Below are 18,391 nucleotides of genomic sequence, written 5' to 3'. Positions count from 1 at the left end.
ATTTTCTTTTACATCACAGAAACCGGGCATTTTAACAGGGGCGTGCAGACTTCTTATATCCATTGTAGCTGCAGAAATTGTTTCCATCTTTATCAAGAACTCAAAAATAGCCCCATTAGTGGTACTTAGCCAGCCATTAATCTTCAATCAGATTGCAGATGATACTACAATATTTATGAAGCAGTTGACAAAGGTCTTCAAACTATTACAAACAATTCACACCTTCGCCTAAGTTTCTGGTCTAAAAATAAATTTGAACAAATGTGAATTAATGCCAGTTCATCAATGTAACTTAACTGAGGCTTATAACATCCTTACAAAATTTAAGGTTAAATACTTAGGAATGCTTATTTCGAATGACTGAATATGTGGAAAGTATTAGAGAAATGTTCAATTAAAAATAACTCTTGGTTATTGTGAGATATACGTTTATTAGGTAGAATATTTTTGACGGAGATGGAAAGCATTTCAAGATTAATTTATCCTGCTTCCACCATCGCTATTTCAAATAGAGCCATTAACAAAAATCAATCAGGTTAACTTTGACTACATCTGGAAAAAATGAAGCCCATTTACATGACAAGAGTAGAGTTGACAAACGATGTCAAGGGTGGAGGTTTACAAGCCATTGATATTGATTCTAAAAAAATTAATTTTTAAATAACGACAATTTTTGGTATCATATTCCCAGTGAATAATTTAAGAAATTAGGAGGAATAGAATTCTTACTAAGATGTGACTTCACTGTTCAATGTCTCCCAATTAAATTATCCCAGTTTCATCAACAGGCCATGTTATAAAGGAAGATCTTATATATTCATATCTTCATGCCACACAATATATTACAATATATTATATTTAGAAACACATTTCTGTATGACAAGGACTGGATGGAGAAAGGTATATGGTCAATATCCCATTTAATTGATGTTAATAGTGGTACTATTTATCATATGAGAATTTTGGGGTTAAAATTATTTGTCTAATTAAAGTAACGCTCTCATATACTATCCCCATGACCTTGCATCCTCCATCACGTTTAATTAAAGGCTGGGATTTCAAACTAAGTCGACTTTCAAACAATGACTAGAAATAGGTTTAGCGACATTTCATATCCTGTAACAGCTTATAGAATCTTAATTTCACATTATTTCTCAAAAGATACCATTCACAATCTTAGAAACAAATATTTCACATTCTCCCAAAATGATAGAAATTCATTTTTAACATTTTAAATGGGATTTATCCATCCAGTGAATACTTAAGACTTAAGATTTGGATTGGATGATAATAAATGTATATTTTGTGATGACCAACATATTGTGCATTTCAAAATGAGTTTAGGTCTTTCACAAAAGCCCTCCAATTTCTTTCAAGTCTTTTTTTTCCCTTATAGAAGAATATAATTTACAAAGAAAACGTAGCCCCTTTTAATGTTTTATTCTCCTCTTCCTTTTTGGTTGTATGTCTATTTCTCTTGTGCACATGTTCCGTATTGTCTAATACAAAGATCCTCTGTTATTGCCATGTTGTTTGTACATGAATAATTGTTTCATTTAAAACAAAACCAAACCAAACCAAACCCTAACCGTCGCGCTTCAATGACGCCACTTAATTGATTGGCTAGAGAAGCGCTGTGGGTTGAGAACAAGTGGATCAGTGGAGACTTTTATCATGCACCTTAATCTGCATTAAAGTCTACCTGTGATTTTTTTGAATCGCAAACAAGCAATTTGGAAAGAAGAGTTAAAAATAATTTAATAATAATAATAATAATAATAAATAGCAGAAAGAACAAGCTGCTGAGTAAGTGAGCAAGGAAAATAAAATTTTGTTTTTAATTCCTAGTATTTCGTGTTCTTTTCTTTTACGTTTTTTTGTTATTTTTTGAAATTTTATTATATTTATTTATTATTATTTTATTGAAATGAAATTTGAAGTGAAGTGAAATTTGTCGTCATAAAAAAAGTAGAAAATGCAGGAAGAACTAGAAGTAGAAATTGATTTTCTGTTGCAAAAACTCACTTTCCCTACAGCTAAATAAAATAAAAGTCATTTAAAGTGTGAGGCCTAGCGTTAGATGTTTACACGTGAAATGACATAGATGCATTCTGTGCAATTCATTTACTGTTTGAACAAGATTTCTTTGGCGATATTTGAAAAAAAAAATTGGGTTGTTTTTTATATAGATATTGTGAATAAAAATACTGTATATTGTAATGGCCAAACCGCTAATTACAAACTTGTGATAGTGATTTAGAAACTTGTGTTAGTTTTATGAAAACGCTTGAAAAAAAAATAAATACTGCTTATGAAATAAATTTAACTTTATATATATATTATTATAATATAGTAAAAATAATTAACAATAGGATTTACTTGGTATACAATAGATTTAGCCTTTTTTTAAAGGGTCACCCTTTTCGGAAGCGGTACCCCAACATGCCCAACCAATGCTTAGCCACGCCCCTCCTGCGTAGCAACGGTGCTGTGAACCACAAGAAGAAGACAAAATTCAGGAAAAAAAAATTATCCATCGTCCATTTCGTTTGATCGTGCCCTCATTTATTTCCGTGAGTATTTACCCTAGCACCCAGGCTGTGTGGTGTTATTAGATCCTATGCGTTATTATGTCCTTCAGTGTGTATGTATGTTCACGGTTTTCTTTCTTGCTAATAGTAATTTTACATTTATATCTTAGCAACGAAATCATCCATCAGCCAGAATGGGTAGTTAACTCGAGCACTGCGATTTTAAACCTGATATTTGATGGATGTTGCGATATAAATGTTCGCAGGTGCTACTGCGATGCCGCCTATTCCAGTGTCTAGTCACTCTCCGAAAAGTGACAGAATATACACACCTGATTAGGCAGCATCGGTGCATCTGTTTACTTTTTTTTTCCGCAAATACTTCAAACGCAGAGGTAATGTGCAATTTACTCTCAATATTTCTTTGTCTCTCATCCTGACATATTTTTTTGTATTGTCGCACTGTGTCGCCTGCAGTGTTTGGTCACATGGTGCATCGTCACCATCTTCATCATCAGCATCAGTCCGAGAATGGGTGAATGTAGTACTGGGTCAGTTTGGTACTGTAATATCTCTACTTGTAGTTCACTAATTCTCTGTTACTCTACTCAAACAGAGTGTATTTAAAGGCTGCTTTTTTTCTTTCTTTCTTTTTTCAAAACAGGTATTAAAACGCTTTTGTAAGCATGTTCAATACTTTTCCATTTAACATTATTTCATAACTTAATTTATGGACATCTATGGATTTTTTTTGCACGTGTGGATTGCATGGCTCGTTACCAACATCTGGTGAACATTTCATGTCTAGCGCCATAGCTGTATCTGCTTAAACATTTTCTACTACAATTCTAATTTTATTTGTCACATACGAAATCATACACAGTACGACATGAAATGCTTTTTACCACTGTCCTACGTTTGAAGAAAGAATTTAAAGTGTGTGGATTCAATTCAAGAAGCTTTAGCAGTACATAGTGAAATGAAACAGTGTTTCTCCAGGACCTGGTGCTATATAAACATACAAGTTCAAACACAAAAAAACAACACAGAGCTAGGACCGAAAGTTCGTCCAAGCCACATAAAGTGCAAAGTGTGCAGCTAGGTGCAAACAAAGCAACGTGTGTGTGTGTGTGTCCACACCGGTGAGAGAGAGAGAGAGTGTGTGTGTGTGTGTATATGTGTGTGAGAGACGGAGAGTTTTGTAAAGTTCAGTCCTGAGTGAGAGAGAGAGTGAGTTTTTTGTACAGTTCAGTCCTGGGTGTTTAGGAGCCTGATGGCTTGAGGAAAGAAACTGTTACAGTCTGGTTGTGAGAGACTGAATGCTCCGGTACCTCTTTCTAGATGGCAGAAGGGTGAAGCGTGTGTGTGTGGGGTCATCCACAATGCTGGTGGCTTTGCGGATGCAGCGTGCAGTGTAAATGTCTGTGATAGAGGGGAGAGAGACTGCGATTATCTTCTCAGCTGCCCTCACTATCCGCTGAAGGGTCTTGTGATCCGAGATGGTGCAGTTCCCTGGGTGGTAGTTGTCTTTTAATGTGCCTCATGATGAGACTCTCGAAGCATTTCATCACGATAGGTGTGAGTGCAATGGGATGATAGTCACTGAGGCAGGAAACCGAAGACTTCTTTGGCACAGGGACGATGGTCGTTGTCTAGAGGCACGTAGGGATGATGGAGCTGCTCAGCGAGATGTTGAAGATGTCAGTGAAGACATCTGATAGCTGCTCTGCATTCTGCCAGGAATGTTGTCTGGTCCAGCAGACTTCCTTGGGTTAACTGCATAGAGTTCTCTTTTTTTCGTTTTTCGTTCGCTGTTTTTAAGGCTGCCCTGTCCCCTGCTCTGAAGGTGGAGTCTCTTGACCTCAGGAGAGCACGCACTTTCGCAGTCATCCACGGCTTCTGGTTGGAGCGTGTGGTGATGGTCTTGGAGACGGTCATGTCATCGATGCACTTCCCGATGTAGCCGGTCACTGATGCCTTGTACTCCTCCAAGTCAATAGAGTCGCCGTTGGTTGCAGCCTCCCTAAACATGTCCCAGTCAGTGCACTCAAAACAGTCCTGAAGAGCAGAGATGGCTCCTGCTGGCCAGGTTTTAACCTGTTTCTGAAGCGGTTTAGAGCGTCTGACGAGAGGGCTGTATGCTGGAATCAACATAACGGAGATGTGGTCTGAGTAGCCGAGGTGGGGGCGGGGCTCCGCACGATACGCGCCGGGAATGTTTGTGTAAACAACATCCAGCGTGTTCGCCCCCTCACAGCTCACACAGAGCCTCCTTAGCATTAGCGCTGGGTGGAATGTACACTCCGATAATGAAAGTGGTGGTGAATTCCCGGGGTAAATAAAAAGGGTCTGCATCTAACAGTCACAAACTCCACTACCGATGAGCAGTAGTTAGACACAAGCACAGAGTCCTTACACCATTCCGTGCTGATGTAAACACACACGCCACCACCGCGAGTCTTACCGCACAGAGCTGCATTCTTGTCGGCACGAAACACGGTTAGCCCGGCTAGCTGAATGGCGGCGTCCGGATCTCTGTCGCTGAGCCACGTCTCCGTGAAAGCAAACACGCATCAATCTCTGTACTCACGCCCTGTAGTTCGCTGGAGTCTGTTGTAGTCCAATTTATTGTCCAGTGAGCAGACGCTGGACAAGATGATGGAGGGGAGTGCAGGCCGTCTAGGGTTCGTTGTTAGCCTAGCACGGACACCCGCCCGTTTTCCGCGCTTCCGCTTCCTTGAACAACGCTTGCGACGTCCTCTCTCCCGCTCACCGGCATCAGGCGACGCCGAGGACTGAAGGCCTGGTCTTCGCAGCAAGCCGAGGTCGCGAAGTTTACAGAGTACATCATCATGCAGGCTAGTAACTGTAGTAACTGCATGATTTCTGAGATGTAGTATCATCTGGCGGTCGTATACATGAAGACCACTGTCTTTGGTGACCATGCACCTTGAAATTCGGGCTAAAACAAAAATAAAGCACCATAAAGGCAAGAAAAGTATATGGATATAGGTAAAAAAAAAAAAATATATATATATATATATATATATATATATATATATATATATATATATATATATATGCAATATGTAATATATAAAATATATACACTACCAGTCAAAGTTTGGACACATCTTCTAATTCCATGGTTTTTCCTGATGTTTATTTCTTTCTACATTGTAAAACAATGCATTACACAATAATGTCCTTTGAACAGTTGATATTGAGATACACTATATTGCCAAAAGTATTCGCTCACCCATCCAAATAATCAGAATCATGTGTTCCAATCACTTCCATGGCCACAGGTGTATAAAATCAAGCACCTAGGCATGCAGACTGTTTTTACAAACATTTGTGAAAGAATGGGTCGCTTTCAGGAGCTCAGTGAATTCCAGCGTGGAACTGTGATAGGATGCCACCTGTGCAACAAATCCAGTCGTGAAATTTCCTCACTCCTAAATATTCCACAGTCAACTGTCAGCTGTATTATAAGAACGTGGAAGTGTTTGGGAACGACAGCAACTCAGCCACGAAGTGGTGGGCCACGTAAACTGACGGAGCGGGGTCAGCGGATGCTGAGGCCCATAGTGTGAAGAGGTCGCCAACTTTCTGCAGAGTCAATCGCTACAGACCTCCAAACTTCATGTGGCCTTCAGATTAGCTCAAGAACAGTGTGCAGAGAGCTTCATGGAATGGGTTTCCATGGCCGAGCAGCTGCATCCAAGCCATACATCACCAAGTGCAATGCAAAGCGTCGGATGCAGTGGTGTAAAGCACGCCGCCACTGGACTCTAGAGCAGTGGAGACGCGTTCTCTGGAGTGACGAATCGCGCTTCTCCATCTGGCAATCTGATGGATGAGTCTGGGTTTGGCGGTTGCCAGGAGAACGGTACTTGTCTGACTGCATTGTGCCAAGTGTAAAGTTTGGTGGAGGGGGGATTATGGTGTGGGGTTGTTTTTCAGGAGCTGGGCTTGGCCCCTTAGTTCCAGTGAAAGGAACTCTGAATGCTTCAGCATACCAAGACATTTTGGACAATTCCATGCTCCCAACTTTGTGGGAACAGTTTGGAGCTGGCCCCTTCCTCTTCCAACATGACTGTGCACCAGTGCACAAAGCAAGGTCCATAAAGACATGGATGACAGAGTCTGGTGTGGATGAACTTGACTGGCCTGCACAGAGTCCTGACCTCAACCCGATAGAACACCTTTGGGATGAATTAGAGCGGAGACTGAGAGCCAGGCCTTCTCGTCCAACATCAGTGTGTGACCTCACAAATGCACTTCTGGAAGAATGGTCAAAAATTCCCATAAACACACTCCTAAACCTCTTCTCCCTTCCCAGAAGAGTTGAAGCTGTTATAGCTGCAAAGGGTGGACCGACGTCATATTGAACCCTATGGATTAGGAATGGCATGTCAGTTAAGTTCATATGCGAGTCAAGGCAGGTGAGCGAATACTTTTGGCAATATAGTGTATGTCTGCTACTGATGCTCTGTAAAGCCTTCATAACGGCTCTAATCTGAGGTGCTGTTAATTGGTGATTTCTGAGGCTGGTAACTCTAAATGAACTTCTCTGCAGCAGAGGTAAGTTTTGGTCTTGCTTTCCTGGGATGGTCTTCATGTGAGCCAATTTCATCATGGTGCTTGATGGGTTTTGCAAATGTTCTATTCCACAACACCTGACCTTTGTGTCTTAAAATAACAACTGACTGTTTTTTGTTGTCATTACATATGGATTACTTAAGTCCATGTGTTATTTCATAGTTTTGAAATCTCCAGTATTGTTCTAGAATGTAGAAAATAAATCCCTAAACAAAAAACATTGAATTAAAAGGTGTGTCCAAACTTTTGACTGGTAGTGTACATGCAAATATATAGAAAAATAGGAAAAATAAAAACTAACATAGTAGAAATTAGACATGATAAATTATGAAAAACACCAATAGTTATGTTAAGCCAATTTTGTATCAGATATACATATATATATATATATTATATACACATATATTTGTATATATATAAATAAATATATGTATATAATATAAATAATAATATAATACAAGATATTATATATAATATAATATAATATTTATATAAATAATATATATGAATAAACATCTGTAATATATAGTATATACATATATGTAGATAAAAAAAGACAAATATAAATGTAATGACAATAAATAATATGGCATGTACAGTGTGCATATATAAGATAAATATATACATATAAGTTTTAACAGGAATATCGCTATCTATTGTACAAATATCAATTGTAACAGTAAAGTGTCGGTGCAGTATGCACACAAAGATGTGCAGTAAGTGTGGTTACACTGTATCTGCAGAGTATCATCATATGAATCGCATTATTCTGTGCAGGAATTGCTGCAGTATGCCGTTCTGGATATCTTTTCTAATATCTATCATCGCACTAACTGCACACAGTGCTTCACCCCTTAAAGGTTTGTACATGAACATGATTTATTGTTTAGAATTCTCTTCTAATCCTAATATTTCACATAAAAGGATTTTTCCTGCTGTTTTAATGTTTTTTTTTCACCTCTCAAACCAGTGTAGATAATTGTCACGTTTATGTTAAAGCATATCATGACAAAATGGATTAACCTCAAACACAGCATGTCGTTATAAGCTGAGATTTTTGTTGCTGTAAAGGAATTCTAATTTGTATATTAATTTGCTGTCTTGTTTGTTAACCCCTGTCTGTCTGCTTTATGTCCCAGTTCCACCTCTTAATTACTGCTACACTGAAGATGCATGCAGTAAGTCCTAACGTCTTTTTTTTTTGTAAGTAGAATTACAGACCAAATATAATTACAGAAACCTACAAAGTCACATAACCAGTTACTGATGATAATAATATTGTCTCTCTTTCATTTTTTCTTGTAAGGTTGTGCATAAATGTTTTGGTAAGCAAAGTGAACCAAAAACTGAACCAAAAAGCATTGCAACTATGCACTTGGGTTTGAGATCACATCATAACTATGATACAACAAATCATACGTTTAGCATGTAAATGCGTTTTCAGGAAATTTCCTATTGGGATGAATAAGTATCTATCTGTCTGTCTGTCTGTCTGTCTGTGATAGACCACATGAATTTTAGGGTAAAGGTTTAGTGCAGAAGTGGCAGGTAATTTGACTACCTTTGAATGCCAGTAAAAAGATTTAATAATGTATTAATATCAATAGTAATAATTGAGATATAAATCTTCAGACAGATCATACTCGTCCTTATTTTACTACGTCATAGAGAGCTGCAGGAATGACACATTTTTCTTGGTTTAACCCAGAAGATTTAATCACCCTGGGTCTCTAGGCAAAAAGCCAATAGGATTTTTCCATTGGCTTATGGATTATTGTAGAAAATAAACACTGTGAGCAACAAAAGTTTCTGAGTTTTACACATTTTGCTCATGAAGGTAATCTTCACAGATGAACACAAGCAGATATACACTTAGCAGAAATATAGCGCTAAAGCTAGGCTATAAACAAACTCCATCACCCACAGTCACATGACCTCAGCATTACCACCAATAAGCTTCTTTTTCACTCTTGATTTAAGAACATGTCCCCTGATACGGATCCACTCTGCTCTTTCTGTGGATGAATCTGAACATCTCAGACATCTGTAGTAACTTTTGTTTTTTAAAACAACAAAAAAAATCAAGAGTGGGGTATTACTGATGCGATTAATTTTATGTTGTAGAATCGAACATCTGAACATCTTTAGCTCATGATTAACACAGCCCTTATTTCAAGATTCAAGATTCAAAGAACTTTATTAATCCCATGCCAAGTACAGAGCCAGCCGTCCTGATTAGTTTGTCCAGTTTATTTCTCTCTGCCACCTTCATGTTACATCCCCAACAGACCGCTGCATAGAAAATGGCACTAGACACCACAGACTCGTAGAACATCCGCAGTATGGTGTTGCAGACGTTGAAGGACCTGAGTCTCCTCAGAAAATACAACCTACTCTGTCCTTTCTTGTAGAGCACTGGTGAGTTTAGTGTCCAGTCCAGTTTGTTGTCAGTGTGGACTCCCAGGTATTTGTAATCCTCAACAATCTCAACTTTCTCTCCAAGGACAGACAAAGGAGAGGCTGGGGTTGTGGATTTTCTAAAGTCCACTACCAGTTCCTTTGTTTTCCCAACATTGAGCTGTAGATGGTTGAGTTCACACACCAGGTGACAAAGTTGTCCACTGCTGTCTGATACTCTAAGGTGTTACCTCCCTGGATACATCCGACAATCACAGAGTCATCAGAGAATTTCTGAAGGTAGCAGGATTCCAAGTTGTGTCTGAAATCCGATGTATACAGGGTGAAGAGGAAGGGAGAAAGAACTGTTCACTAGTGCTGCAGATCATGATGTCGGACACACAGTTCTGTATTCGGACGTACTGGGGATGTCTGGTGAGGTAGTCCATAATCCATGAAACCAGATGAGTGTACACATTCATGTTCTTCAACTTCTCTCCAAGTAGGCTGGGCCTGATGGCGTTGAAAGCACTTGAGAAGTCGAAAAACATAAACCTCACAGAGTTCCCTGGGTTCTCTAGGTGGGAATAGGTGCGGTGAAGCAGATGTATAATGGCATCGTCCACTCCGAGTTGAGGCTGGTAACAAGGAAGGCATTTGACTAAAAACCCAATCGAAAAACCTGTCCACTTCAGGACGATAGAACAGTATGTGCTAAATGATTCGTTTTATTTGTCTTAATTCATGTCTTTGTGTTGACCTGCTTTCTTTACTTTTTTGTAATTATTTAATTGATGGCAGTAATATGAAATGACTCTTTTTATATGACAGATCCATATCAGTGGGTGAAAACCTTTCCTTCCTGCATCATCAAACAATCTACACTGCATTCTCCCATCGTCCTGGAACATGTTGCTACTAAAAACAACTCCATCAGTCCTCTGGGGCTTCAACGCTTCAACATGCGTCAGGGGAACTGGACCGTAGCAAATGTCCGGAACACGGGTACGCAACACCGTCAGAAAGAGTCACATCACAACACAATGGCTATGAAGGGTGATGGCATTAGAAGATTTAATGGTATAATATATATATTTAGTAATATGTAGAATTTAAAGCACAGGACTATGCTGAAAGGGTAAAAACAGAGACTTTTGATGAGGAATTAAAAAATTAAATAGGAATAAGAAGGTAGACAAATAAATCAAGCAATTACATTAAATATTAAAAAAAAATATATATAAGTTTCATGAAACATTTCTAAACGTCAGACAAAAAACTGAAAACCTAGAACAGGTTATTCTGTGTTTTATTACTTTAGACTAGTTCTTTATCTTATAATATCTTAAGTATCTTATATCATACTTATTTTTATATTATTATTATATTATTATTGATTTATATTTAGTTAGATTTTGTGTATGTGTGTGTGTGTGTGTGTGTGTGAGATTAGTTGTTGTGACGTTTCAAGCAGGCATGAGTGTGAAAGGTGGCAGTATAAAGCATAATTACCAAATCGTGGAGATGAGATTCCACTGGGGAACAAATGTGACCAACGGATCAGAGCATAAACTTGACAGTCGGAGGTTTCCTATGGAGGTACACACACACACACACACACACACACACGGGATGTGTGTCTCATATAACTGATTGCACATTAATTCTGGTAACCAGCTACAATAATAATGTATGACTCAGTAAATGGTGTGTGTGGGTGTGAGTGTGTTATTAGATGCAGATTGTGGGTCTCGCTCCTGGATTCACTGATGTGGAAGCCGCTTCTGCTGTTCCGTCCGGCCTGCTTATGATGGGAGTCTTCATTGATGTAACACGATCTTTAAATCTTTATCACAGAACTGAGAGGAGGAACAACATTCACAGATTTTTAGTTTATGGTGTACATATATTATTATGATGCCATGTTTAAAACACAGGCTGAACAGAATCATCTGAGTAGTGTGAGGGGCGTGACTTAATATTTAGATTAGCACTTGCAGGTATAGAGGCGGTTGGACTATCCGGGAGACAGAGAGAGAGAAACAATCACAGATAGACAGAGAGACTAGCAGCATCAACTGACGTAAATGTAGACATTGAAAAAAAACAGCCATTATTAATTAATTAATTTAATAATAATAATACATTTTATTTTATAGTCCCCTTTCTAGTCATTCAAGGTCACCATACAAATTCAAACAAGTAATAAATAATAAAATAGCAGTAAACAACAACAAAACAATATTTTTAAAAGAAAGGGTTAGTTAGTTTGACTAATGCTTAAACATAAGAGATGTGATATAAGCAGAGGTTTTCTTGGTGCTTAAAGTTTATGTAATGTTGAACAGAAGGTTATGAATTCATGTCCCCTGGATATTAAACAAGACAATATAAAGGATTGCTCTTGGTTGCTCATGCTTTGTTTTCAGATCGCCTCTGCAGAGAATGAAGCATTTAAAGCCATAGCTCATGCTGTGTCCAGTGTGCCATATCCAGGTGAGTCGAACCACTGTGTGTCAAGCGCACATCGGCGTTATCCGCTCGACTCCACCCACTTCCCGTTTTGTTTTCCAGGTGATTCTGTCAGCGTGACCCCTCCAGCACTGTTGGACCTTCTTCCCGATAATTATAAATTCTATCAGTATCACGGAGGCCTGACCACTCCGCCTTGCTTCCAGACCGTCACCTGGATTGTGTTTGAGAAACCCATTTTCATCTCCAGAGAGCAGGTGAGAGCAAATAATGATAAAGAGCAGTGAAACTGTATCTTTCATACGTTTTCAATTATTCATTACAAGATGCTTGTCTCAGAGGAAGAAAAAGAAATACAAATAAGGTGACGCTTTTTGTAGAGAGTAATTATTTAGCATTTTACAGTCCTTGTACCAGTCAGAGTAACTATAAATGGATAAAAAGCATGTGGTATCGTAAAATAAAAGAAAGAAATTAAAGCTTATTGGATGATTAATGATAATACATTTACGGCACTCATTATTGTGGTGTTAGTGGAACGAAACACGCATGATGTTACAGGAAAACCGTAAATCTGCTTCATCATTTTGTCATTATTTTCTTATACATTGATCAGGCATAACATTGTCAGCAGAAGACACAAAACACTGATTATCATCTCATCATGGCACCTGTTAGTGGGTGGGATATATTAGGAAGCAAGTGAACATTTTGTCCTCAAAGTTGATGTGTTAGAAGCAGGAAAAATGGACAAGTGTAAGGATTTGAGCGAGTGTGACAAGGGGCCACATCGTGATGGCTAGACCACTGGATCAGATCATCTCCAAAACTGCAGCTCTTAGAGGCCCCACCTTGCAATTTACAGGACTTAAAAGATCTGCTGCTAACGTCTTGGAGCCAGATACCACAGCACATCTTCAGGGATCTAGTGAAGTCCATGCCTCGACAGGTCAGGGCCGTTTTGGCAGCAAAAGGGGGACCGACTGAATATTAGGCAGGTGGTCATAATGTTATGCTTGATAAGCGTAAAGGCATGCTCTGAAGTGTTATATTCCTTAGTTACACAGTCAGCAGCTTGTGGCTCAGACAGCTACTGAGTTTTTTCCTTATGAGTATCTGGAGGAGGCCTCAGTTTTAAACTGCCTGATTGCTTGTCACTGAGAAAGATTTGCCCTTTACCTTCTGCTCTGTTTCAGTATTTGCCGTTCGTCACACATCTGTATTACTCGGATAAGAACGACACGGTGAAGAAGTTGCTGGTGGAAAACTATCGTTTCACCCAGCCCAGCTTTAACCGTCAAATCATTGTGTCATATGCTGTGCCAAATACAGCTTCTCTGAGCCAGCCTGCACTCATCTCCATCCTGATCCTCACCAGCATAGTCTCTTTAATGTGTATAAGCCAGTTATAAGGAAGCACATATAAATATTCCCTTGCTCAAATGCTGTGCATGTTAAATAGATGAAGAAGGTACCTGCTAGGTTGTTTTTTTTTTTTTTCATTTTACACATACTTTTTGTCACTAGTCATTGTTCAGTCAAAAAAATGTTCTAGATTTGTTTGTTTTATAAGCTGCTGCAATGAATCTTAAATGCTAGATAACTGTGTTAAATGTTGAAAACAGTGTTCAGTTCATTTCAGATGAATGTTTGCCTTTTTTATTTATTTCTATTATTTATTTTTATTTATTATTTATAACTCTCATACCCCATTATCAGTGTTAAAGTCTTCTTTATTATTTTTCCTCTTTATACTTTTTCAGAGGACTGTAGAGTTTTCAGAGCTTTCACGCGGACACGTATAATAATTATATTCAACTTCAATTGTCGCCAAAATTGTCTCATGAAAAAAATTCTAAAGAGAAGCCGCAAGCTGCATGAAATATGCAGAAATGCCCAGTAGATGTCGCTGTTTCTTCAGGATTTGAATTAATATAAAATGATTATTAGACGGGAAAAATATTTTCTGAGCATTAGAGATTTTATTTTGTAGTTATGCTATTTAAGTTGTTCAATTCTTGAAATTATGTGAATTGCGGATAATTTTTTTCTTCTTCTCTTTTTTTTTGTTCATAAAAATATGTTCAAAATTCCATTGATGGGTAACCTCCAGATAAAGAATATAATCAATTCACAATCAATTCATCAGTTTTTTTTCATGTATTCCTGTCTATGAAGATCTGCTGAATGTGTGTATGCCATGTGTATGTAAACTAAACCTTAATATACACCAAGGCTTCAAGGCTTTTTGCTCTCTTTATTAATATATTTGTGAAAACAATAAGATTGAACTATAGAGAGATGTAGTGTTGTGTGCTCAAAAGTCAGATCAGGCCTATCTATATATATATATATATATATATATATGAAGATGCATAATTGTAACTGAATGCTTTCAGAAAAAAAATACACAGACAAAATCCGCCAGGAAAAAAAAAAACAGATAAATTTATTAAAACCCACCTACAGATGCGAACATCATTTTCGGTATTTATCGGCGTTTTTCGGCTTTATTCGTCTCGTTTTCGGCGTTTTCCGGTGTCAGTTGGCGATATAGGCTAGTCGAGAGTATCTAGCAAGTTTAGCAAGCATAATTAGCAAATACAGTACATCTCTTTGATATTTCGAATATACTTTGATTATATGTTTTGTTTACATTGCTTAAAAAAGTTATTGTATTTTCTGCTTACAGAGAACAGTTTAACAGAATTATTATTATTATTATTATTATTATTATTATTATTATTATTATTATTATTATTATTATTGTGAATTTCCCTCTGGGATGAATAAAGTATCTATCTATCTATCTATCTATCTATCTATCTATCTATCTATCTATCTATCTATCTATCTATCATAGCGCAATGCTTGCTAGCCAATTTAGCTCACTAGCTAATAGTCACGGATTGCAAACAGAATTGTGGAACTAAAGAGATTAATATCCTAAATAGCACCAACAGGAAAATACATTGTGCTTGGATTGAAAATAAATGATATAAATAAAATATATAAAGTAGATAAGTCAGGGTTTATGTATTGTTAAACAGCTTATTTCTACAGTACAAACCTTTCTGAACATATACTTATCCATCCTTATTGGTGTCTTCAGTCAAAAAATATAAAATTATCTGATAGCTATAGGTGGGTTCAGGTATCAGTCTAAAGAAAAGAATCATATTTGTCAAGCCAGCCATCATAATAATTACACTGATAAATATTGAATTGAAGCATAAATGAAAAGTTTATATATATATATATATATACATACATACATATATATATATATATGTATGCTTTATGCTACAGTGCTCCTGGGAAAACACCCAGCTCTGGCAGCACACATTGCATCATGATTGGTAAACAATTAGCGTTAAGAGATGCTCAGCAGTACACAAACACATCAGGCAGTATATAAAATAACTGTTTAGCCATACAAGATTTAAAGAGGGTGATCTTCATGTACAATTTCGTTTTTGATAGTGCAACAGTCTCAAAAAGTGAAACAAGCTCAAAATGCACCGCATAAATCTCTATATTCTTTTTTTTAGCTTGCATCCACATTTTAGGCTTCATCTCAGCACACCATGAAGCATGATCTGAAAATCATGGACAGATAAGAAGCAGGATTTTATGACAACGTGACATGATTTGCATTCTCAGCAGGATCTTGTGGTCCTTAACGTTAAGATGCAGGTTTGTTCACACGTGGTTTCGAATGCACAGGCTTTTTACCATGTTGAGTAACAACAAGGGATGGAAGCAGACTGGACATGGGTAAAGTTACGCTCCCGGTGCTCGTGCTTTCTCCATTTCGGCTCCCAACAGGCTCGGACATGCAGCGAGGCCGGAATGCTTGTGCCGTGGTGTTCTTTGGAGCCACGCTGGTCAAGGTGCGTCTCAGGATGCGTCTCTTGGGTGCTCCTGGAAGCGGTGGGACAGAGGCAGGTGCATTTGTGTTAGCATTGGCTAGTTCTTGCAGCATTTTATCCATGTTGCTCCGAGACTCCTGTCTGAGCAGATTTAACTCTTCGGCCACTTCCTTCCTCAGACCTTCTATGCTGTTCAGAATCTGCTGGAGAACAACCACACACTCATCTTTTTTGCACTCCTCCTTTGTCTGCCCATTCTCTAAATCCACTGATGTCTCATCTTGGACTTCCTGAATTTCTCGGACCTCCTTCCTAGGTGAAGAGTCCTCTAAACCTTCTTGCTCCACTTTGGTCCTTTCCAGCTGCCTGGTGACTTGCTGCACTAGCTGCAACATTCCTGACTTGCTTGCCTCGTGACTTGGCTGCCCTCGAATCTGATTTCTTACTAGAGAGAAAACTGACTGTACTCTTCCTGGTTTGGTCTTGGAAGCAGGTCGTTCTTCACTGTCTACCTTCATCTGGTCAGGTTTGAGGGTAAAAATGTTTTCTTCTTCTTCAGATTGTACCTTTTCCTCTCCTTCACCTTCTCCTCTGCTTTTTTCTTCCTCTTGTCCTTCCAGCTGATCAGGGACGGTTGTCAGTTCATTCTCAGCCATCCTTTCACCCATGATGAGCTGTTCTTTATCCTTTATTGTCTCCTCTTATTTTCGAGTTGTTCACTGATCCCTTCTCTCTTCCCGAGTGTCTTTGTGATAGCCTGAAAACCGATGGAGTAACCGAACAGGGACTTATTCCCCACGGAGCTGCCACCTAACCAACACACTTCTGAGAAACTTACACACTCATCTCAGGGGGAAATACACCATTATCTAATGCACTTCTACATTTATTCCCCAAAACAGACACACAAACACACATTTCAACTCCAGACCCAGTCTACCAGCATTTTGATTTGAACTCTAAGGACAATGTAATTCGCCGTGTTTGCTCTCTGCTCCCCGTAGACGATGTTGTTGTTATCTTTTCTGCGTCAGCACTCAACATCTCTGTTTGCTTTTATACCTGAGCGCTGATATTACGAAGAAATGACGTTACCACCAGGGTGATGCTGGGTTCATTAACTGCACATGCAGAATTTAACCACTCTAACATCATGTCGAAAGGAGTGCGCTTAAACGCCCATAATGAAGTCCCATGATGCACGAGGGTGCAAACACTTCTGGGAATAACAACACTGTGGAATAGGGGGAGAAAAAAAGAGCTCAGGTGGAGCAGAATGTCATGTAAATGGAGACATTATAGACAATTAGACTGTATAGACACTGAAAAACAACAAAAAACACACACATATGGAGCTGAGAGTGCGTGAATGGGAGGAGCGGGACAGCAGAATGACTTTGCACTTTCTTTTATCTGTGATCCACGAAAAGCTTCTTCCTATTCGTAATCTGTGTAGTTGAACTTCTTTATGAATGGAGAACGAACACGAAGAAATCATGCGTTTTTGTGAACAAAAAGTTAACAGAATAAGTTAAAAGATCAAGGATAACTCTTATAACTTATTTAGTCTACATCACATGTACTTTTGGCATGAAGAACCAGAGAGGAGAAAATCCAGCCAGCCAATAAGGAACCAGAACAGCTGCACCTCCTCTTCTTTCTGTGCTCCATATGGTCAAACAGCTGGATCGCCATAAAAAAAAAAGCCCCATGTAAAAGCTGCTACTGACGCAAAGAGAGATTCTGAGCTTTTACAATATCCATGTTTTTTTAATCAAAATGCCATCGCTTTCTACTTGTTGTTTTCAAACATGTAGGCCGAAAAGCATTTCTTGCAGATTGTCAAAGATCGGATACACATGCGAATGTCCTCACGTTGTCTATTATAAGTATTTAAAATAAACTCAAATTCAAACACCAATATGAGATGCTTTGGTATAATGCACAAAATACAGCACTTTTTAACAGTGTCTGTTAATAAATATTTTATATTGATTATTATTTATTTGTAATAGGATCCTGTTGAAATAATACGCAATTATCTAGTAATGAAAAACATGTGATGAGAAAGTATTTTATATTTCCATATTTAGACGTGAATCTGAGCTTCTGGGTTCTTTCTCAGTCTTTCTGGTCTTGTTTTCATTTTTCCATATTTTATCATATTTATAATAATAATAAGTAGATGGATGGATAGATAGATAGATAGATAGATAGATAGATAGATAGATAGATAGATAGATAGATAGATAGATAGATAACCGATAAATGAATGGATCGATAGAAAGAGAGCTTTTTTTTTAAAATCATCATCTAATAGTTTTCTACATAAATGCTCCAATTTGGCTCACTGGCTTTATTAATACATTTTATTTTTCTGTTTTAGTACAAATCACACAAAAATGTTTGTTGCCTTAACATTCGGATGCCTTTAGAGTCACTCAGGAATGTCTTTAGATTTTGTATTTTTTTAAAAATTGTGGTCAGGTTGTAATTAAGCTGTTATATGATCTC

At 38.0% G+C, this 18,391-nt stretch overlaps 1 protein-coding gene across 5 annotated transcripts; it reads left to right on the top strand.

Moving 5' to 3' along the window:
- The first annotated feature begins 2,444 nt into the window (after window positions 1-2,444).
- On the top strand, window positions 2,445-14,241 carry car15 (carbonic anhydrase 15). Of its 5 annotated transcripts, none has more exons than XM_058389799.1 (9): window positions 2,445-2,573; window positions 7,914-7,996; window positions 8,276-8,314; window positions 10,365-10,538; window positions 10,987-11,132; window positions 11,269-11,361; window positions 11,963-12,029; window positions 12,108-12,262; window positions 13,202-14,241. In XM_058389799.1, exons 2-9 carry the CDS (start codon window positions 7,927-7,929, stop codon window positions 13,415-13,417), a joined length of 960 nt encoding a protein of 319 aa, XP_058245782.1. In that variant the 5' UTR covers window positions 2,445-2,573; window positions 7,914-7,926; the 3' UTR covers window positions 13,418-14,241. The 5 variants fall into 5 exon arrangements, with proteins under 5 accessions (XP_058245782.1, XP_058245784.1, XP_058245783.1 ...); XM_058389801.1 differs by having other exon boundaries at window positions 2,547-2,573; window positions 8,276-8,339; XM_058389800.1 differs by lacking the exon at window positions 2,445-2,573 and adding an exon at window positions 2,606-2,926.
- The last annotated feature ends 4,150 nt before the right edge of the window (window positions 14,242-18,391 follow it).

Source organism: Hemibagrus wyckioides, linkage group LG05 (assembly GCF_019097595.1).
Source record: "Hemibagrus wyckioides isolate EC202008001 linkage group LG05, SWU_Hwy_1.0, whole genome shotgun sequence".
NCBI classification, from domain to species: Eukaryota; Metazoa; Chordata; class Actinopteri; order Siluriformes; family Bagridae; genus Hemibagrus; species Hemibagrus wyckioides.
Note: the sequence above shows the minus strand (reverse complement) of the source record. Positions and strands in the feature narration are given on the sequence as shown.

Bases quoted from the DNA above. Each gene is read 5' to 3' on its own strand.
- car15 (XM_058389799.1), top strand. From the start codon at position 7,927: ATGCCGTTCTGGATATCTTTTCTAATATCTATCATCGCACTAACTGCA. The intron at 7,997-8,275 runs GTTTGTACATGA...TTTATGTCCCAG, and splicing joins CAGTGCTTCACCCCTTAAAG to TTCCACCTCTTAATTACTGC. The intron at 12,030-12,107 runs GTGAGTCGAACC...TTTGTTTTCCAG, and splicing joins GTCCAGTGTGCCATATCCAG to GTGATTCTGTCAGCGTGACC.